The sequence below is a fragment of the Pteropus alecto genome, unplaced genomic scaffold (genome assembly GCF_000325575.1).
Source record: "Pteropus alecto unplaced genomic scaffold, ASM32557v1 scaffold49, whole genome shotgun sequence".
NCBI classification, from domain to species: Eukaryota; Metazoa; Chordata; class Mammalia; order Chiroptera; family Pteropodidae; genus Pteropus; species Pteropus alecto.
Window position 1 is genome coordinate 2,687,417 of NW_006443131.1, and position 5,279 is coordinate 2,692,695.

Here is a 5,279-nt window from a genome sequence, read left to right on the forward strand (position 1 = left end):
TGATCATTTGTAATCACTTTGGGGGAGGAGCAGAAGCCCATGTCAACAACAGTAGGTAAAAAAATGTGGCCAAAGGGCCAGGGCTGAAGCCCTTTATACCAAGTTCCCAGGAGTGTGGGGCTGGGGGCTCAGGAGACGGGGGGGTGCGGGCGGGGGGTGAGGAGGTGCGGATGGAACTCACTTCTCTCTCCGAAGCTGAAGCAGGAGGCAAGAAAGGGCCTCTGGGTGCTCTGCGGGGAAGGGCAGAAGCCGCTCAGAAACAGCTGAGGGTCCAGGAAGAAATCCTGGCACCTCTCCCACCGCCCAGCGACAGCCACGGGGAGGGCCAGGCCAATCCCCAAGCCCCCACCAAGCCCACCCGTGTAAAGCCCCAGTGCCTGGCTCAGAGGGGCCCGCAGGACTCGGCCAGGTACAGAAGGCTGACAGGGAGCCTGCCCTCCTGCAGGGCACTTCGGGGAGCAGGGGAGGGGTGTCCATTCAGCAACCCATAATGGGCCTGCGCCTGGGCCTGGCCGGGCTGAGCGTGTCCTCAGGGCCCCGCCCCTGTACAGCCTGCTCACCCTTGTATTTGAGGTGCTGCAGGATGGGGATAATGGTCTCCAGGGGAATGTTGTGGGCCAGGAAGAGCTGCCACGCGCAGTACTGCTCGAAGGTTTCCCAGTCCAGGCTCTGGACTTCGAGAGAGGGAGAAGACACACGCTCTCTCTCACGCACACGCACGCACGTGCGTGCACACACACAGCGAACCCACTGACCACCGGCGCCCGGAGCATGGATGGCAGTGACCCTAAGCCCACAGATATGTCCCCTCCCCGCACAGCTGACGCCCAAAGCCATCACACAGCTCTGCAGGCGGAGGGCCGAGGTCTCTCTCCCTTTCACGGAGCAAGAAACAGGTCGAGAGAGACGCGGCCCACGCCCACTGGGGGGCGGGGAGCTCTAGCTCACTCTGCCGGAAGCGGCTCTCCTGCCACTGGAACACACGTGGCCGCTCCCGTCGCCCAGCGTGCCCGACGGTCCGTCCACTTACTCAGAATGTTGAGAACTGAGTCTTTTCGAAACATGACCAGGTTCCCCATCATCACGTGGCAGACCAGCTCCTGGAGCTGAGGAGGAGGAGGAGGAGGAAGGCAGAACCCGGACGTAAGTGGCACGGGGGAGAAGCAGGAGGGCGCGTGGGGAGTCGGAGGGAACAGAAGCTGGTTTGATGGGACAGGAAGGGCCTGACGGGTGCCAGGGTCTCTGAAGGACAGAGCAGTCTGGGAAAGCAGCAGCAGGCCTGAGTGGTGCCCACAGGTCTGTCTGGGGCAAAATAGTTAAGTAAAAGCACCCCTCACGCCCTGATGGCAGGATAGGCAGCTTCTCCACCAGGCCATCATGTCTGACCCGTCCCAGCCCGTGATGGGGGTGGGGACTGCAGGAGGCCAAGCTTTGGACCACAGGTGTGGGGAGGAGAAAAGCCAGGGAAGGACCGGGCTGCTAAGCTTCCTCCCTTACGGACGGGGCACCTGAAGTCAGGCTCGAGGGTGGACCAACAGGGCTACAGCCTCTCGGTGACCGGGGACTGCTGCACGTGCAAAGGCCACGGTCTGACCATTCCCGCCCTGAGCCCAGGGAAGGCCAGTGGAGAGCAACAGCCAATCCCTCACTTTCCCCATGGGACGGGAGTGCCCAAGGCACGTGGGGGAGACTGGGGAGCCTGGCAGGACTGCGGCCCGCCTGCCCCTCCAAGCTGCGCCGTCCCCCCAGCCTGGGCCCCGTCTGCAGCCAGCCTCTCAGGCGACAGCTCGACGCCCACCTGTGCAGAGTCGATGACGGCCACGATCATGTTGAGCAGCTCCCCGCTCCGCAGGGTCTCGTCTGGAAACTGGGGAGGGGTGAAACTGAGGCAGGGTCCAGGGCGTGCCCGGGGGTGGCTGGTGAGCCAGACACGGTGCCTAATGTAAAGCCCTAAGCAGACCCAGCAGCTCCGAAGCTGGGAAGCTGAGCCTCGGGGCACTGGCCTCAGCCAGAGAGGAGGCTGCAGCCTGCACTGCGGAGGGCGTGAGGGTGGAGGGTGCGGGGTGGGCAGGACCCCTCCTGGAGAGGCCGGTTCCCCGGGGACGGAGCAGGGGAGGAACGACTACGGCTGGCCATCCGCAGCCTCCTCCCGCCCGCTCCTGGCTGCCAGCTGCCAGCACAGTCTCCTGTCCCACCATCCCCCCACCCACTTCCCATCCCGGGGCCTTGCACCAGGGGAGGCAGAGCAGACACCTCCTCCGGCTGTGTCCCAGCTCCCAGAGGAGGCTGTGGGTGACGGCAGGGTGGGGGGGCGCGAGGGGGGGGGATCGGAAGCTGAGTGTGCACAAGGCCCTGGTCTCGGGGAACCAGAGAGAATCCGACGGTGAGCCTCTAGTTGGCGAGAGGGCTGGGGAACCCACCCTAGGGCCAGGGGAGGGGGCCAAAGCCGGGAAGCCAAGAGAACAGGCTCAGGCCCCAGCTCACCGCACAGACAGAGCACAGGACAGGGACTTGGGGGCGGGGGGGGGGTTAGACCTCCTTCAGCCTTTACTAAAGCGAGGCAGAAGCAGGGGACACCCCACCAAGGCCGGAGGGGTGCAGGAGGGCTGGTCAGGGCTGCGGGCACCGAGGTGGGCACAGTGCCACCCACCCCAGACCCGGCAGCGGCTCTGACCTCTGTGTAGATGGACGGTGTGAGGTGGCACAGCAGCCGCACGTCGTCCTCCTGGCAGGCCTTCATGTCCATCATCAGGCAGGTGTGCAGGTCGCCCAGCTGTGTGGCCTGGGCGAACGACTCGTACAGGTTCATCTTCCCTGCGGCGGCTTTGCTGCAAGAGGACCGGCTGGGCCTCAGCCAGGCGCCCGGCCCCAGCACCCGGCCCCAGACGCCCCCGAGGAGGGCCCCCCAGAGCCCCTCTGCGGCCCTGCACGACCTACTTCGTGCTCTCCCTGCTCCCCAAGGGCTCGGGGACTTATGGGCACCAGGAAGCACTCTTCTGCCTGCCCACCCTTCCCGGACGCCCCAGGCAGAGCCCCGAGCACGACGAGCAGGCTGCCAGTGGGTGAGTCTGCACAGGCGAGGGGGCTCAGGGGAGGCTGGAGAAGCTTCCTCTCCCGCTCTCTGGGCTCCGAGCCATCAGGACAATGACACGTGGAGACCCCGCCCACACGACACACAGAACTTAACTCGTAACGGGTTCTAGGCCTAAATGGAATAACGAAAAGTATAGGCTTCTTAAAAGAACCTGTGAGCTTAAATCTTCAGGACACCAAAAGCAGAGTAACAAAAGGAAAAATAAAGTGGACTTCATCAAAATTTAAAACTTTGGTGTTTCACTGGACGCCATCAAAAAAGTGAAAAACCACCCGCAGAATGGAAGAAAATACATGCAGACCATATATTTGAAAAGGGTCTTGTAACCAGAATACGTAAACAACTCCTAAAAACCCACAAGGAAGACAAATAACCTAATTAAAACGTAGGACAGAATTTCGACAGACATTTCTCCAAAGAAGACATACAAATGGCCGATAAGCGTGTGAGAAGATGTTCCACATCATGAGCCATGAGGAGAATCACGTCAGAAGCACAGCGAGGTCCCACCTCACACCCACGAGAATGGCCAGCACCAAACAGGCAGACAATGGAGAAGGGGCGAAGAACTCAGAACCTCGCACGTCGCTGGTGGCAACGTAAGTGGTTGCAGTTACTCCTGAATAATTGTTTGGCAGTTTCTCACGGATTTAACGAGTTACCATCTGACCCAGCAATTCCGCTCCTAGGTGTATACCCAGGAACACGGAACACACACGTCCACGTGAAAACGGCAGCTCTAGACACGACGAAGAAGAGAAACAGCCACTGCACAAACTGCGATGTGCCACACAGCGGAGTGTCATCGGGGAATGAGGCGCCGACACGCGCCACGGCAGGGACACGGGAAAAGCCGGTCACGGAAAACCACACGCCGCATGATTCCGTTGACGTGCAATACCGAGATCGAGCACATCTACAGAAAGCGGATCGGAGGCTGCCGGGGCTGGGTGAAAGGGGGGTGGGAACGGGACCGCTAACGGGCCTGGGCGATGACACTGTCTCCATCAGACAGCAGGGACGGCTGTGCAGCTTCGTGAATGCTCTAAAAACCACTGAACGGTACGCAGCAAAGCTGTTACTAAAAAGCACACGTGGACAGCCCTGGGACGAGAGCTGAGGGTGGGGAGCAGCTCTGCAGGAGACGCCGGCCAGGATGCTCCCCGACCCCTGACAGGTGGGGACCACACCCACCTGGCGCGCAGGTAGTAGAGCAGGTGGTAGCCGATCTTCGGCTGCTTCTGGTACAGCTCGGAGAGAAGGTCCAGGAGCAGAGAGAAGCTGCTGTTGTCCTCCTGCATCTGGCACAGGTTCCTGCAGGCGGGAGGGAGGGGCAGAGCTCTGCCGGGGGCAGGCGCCGGGGCTTCTGGGGGCTCGGGCTCCCATCACCAGGACAGAAGACCTGAGGGCTCCGGGAGGGCGGCTGGCAGAGCAGCGTCGCCCTGCGGCTGAGCGCTTACCTAAATATCAGGTAGAGTGGCTTCCCCACAGACTCCTCCAGGGACCTGCGGGCCGGAGAGGACCTATGAGAGCCCAGGTGGGTAGACGGGGCAGCTGTGGGCCAGAGGCCAGTCACAGAGAAAACAGCTCCCCAGCAGGGAGCCACACCTGGACTGTCCGCATCATTTAAGGTGAGATTCCTGCCCCTCAGGGAGGGTCCAGGCAAGGGTCTGACCAGGCTGCAGCCGTGAAGGCCGGGGCCGCCGGCACACTGGTGTGGTGCCAGTCCCTGCCCCAGGGCGCTCGGCGTCCCAGGGCTAAAGGGCACCGTTGCTTACACGATTCTCAGGGCACTGCGATCCTCTCTCTTTCTCAAGCCCACAGCAAGCGGCCTCTCGGGCTTGGGCTCTGAGAGGGTGCTCTGCCTCCCTGAGGCTGGGAGCTGCGGGGGAGGGGGGTGGGGGTGGGTGCCTTACTCTTCGGTGACCTCCTCCGGCAGCACCTCCCCCCGGAAGTGGGCCTTGAAGAGCTCCTGCAGGCAGGACGCGAGCACGGACAGCTGCTCCGAGTCGAAGTCTTCCTGGGTGGCGAGACGAGGTGGGGGGAAGGCCGTCGGACTCCAGCCTCACTCCAGCCTCACTGCCCCAGCACCCAGAGCCTCCGGACGTGTCAGCTCCCACCTCCCCATCAACGATCAGCCAGCTCCTCCCCCACCAGAGGGGATGCACTGGGTTGGGGAAGAGCG

General features: G+C 62.5%; 1 protein-coding gene across 2 annotated transcripts in view; it reads right to left on the bottom strand.

Moving 5' to 3' along the window:
* Window positions 1–21: 21 nt before the first annotated feature.
* INTS3 (integrator complex subunit 3) overlaps window positions 22–5,279 on the bottom strand; it is a 30,033-nt gene continuing 24,775 nt past the window's right edge. Inside the window, exons 18-25 of one of the 2 annotated variants that reach the window (XM_025040860.1) lie at window positions 5,011–5,114; window positions 4,555–4,617; window positions 4,289–4,408; window positions 2,675–2,828; window positions 1,799–1,867; window positions 1,031–1,106; window positions 561–674; window positions 22–230 (exon numbers count right to left, since the gene is read on the bottom strand). In XM_025040860.1, the coding sequence (XP_024896628.1) occupies window positions 178–230; window positions 561–674; window positions 1,031–1,106; window positions 1,799–1,867; window positions 2,675–2,828; window positions 4,289–4,408; window positions 4,555–4,617; window positions 5,011–5,114 (753 nt within the window). In that variant the 3' untranslated portion in view covers window positions 22–177. The remainder of the gene's footprint in view (window positions 231–560; window positions 675–1,030; window positions 1,107–1,798; window positions 1,868–2,674; window positions 2,829–4,288; window positions 4,409–4,554; window positions 4,618–5,010; window positions 5,115–5,279) is intronic. The other variant, XM_006923586.3, reaches the window with a different exon arrangement.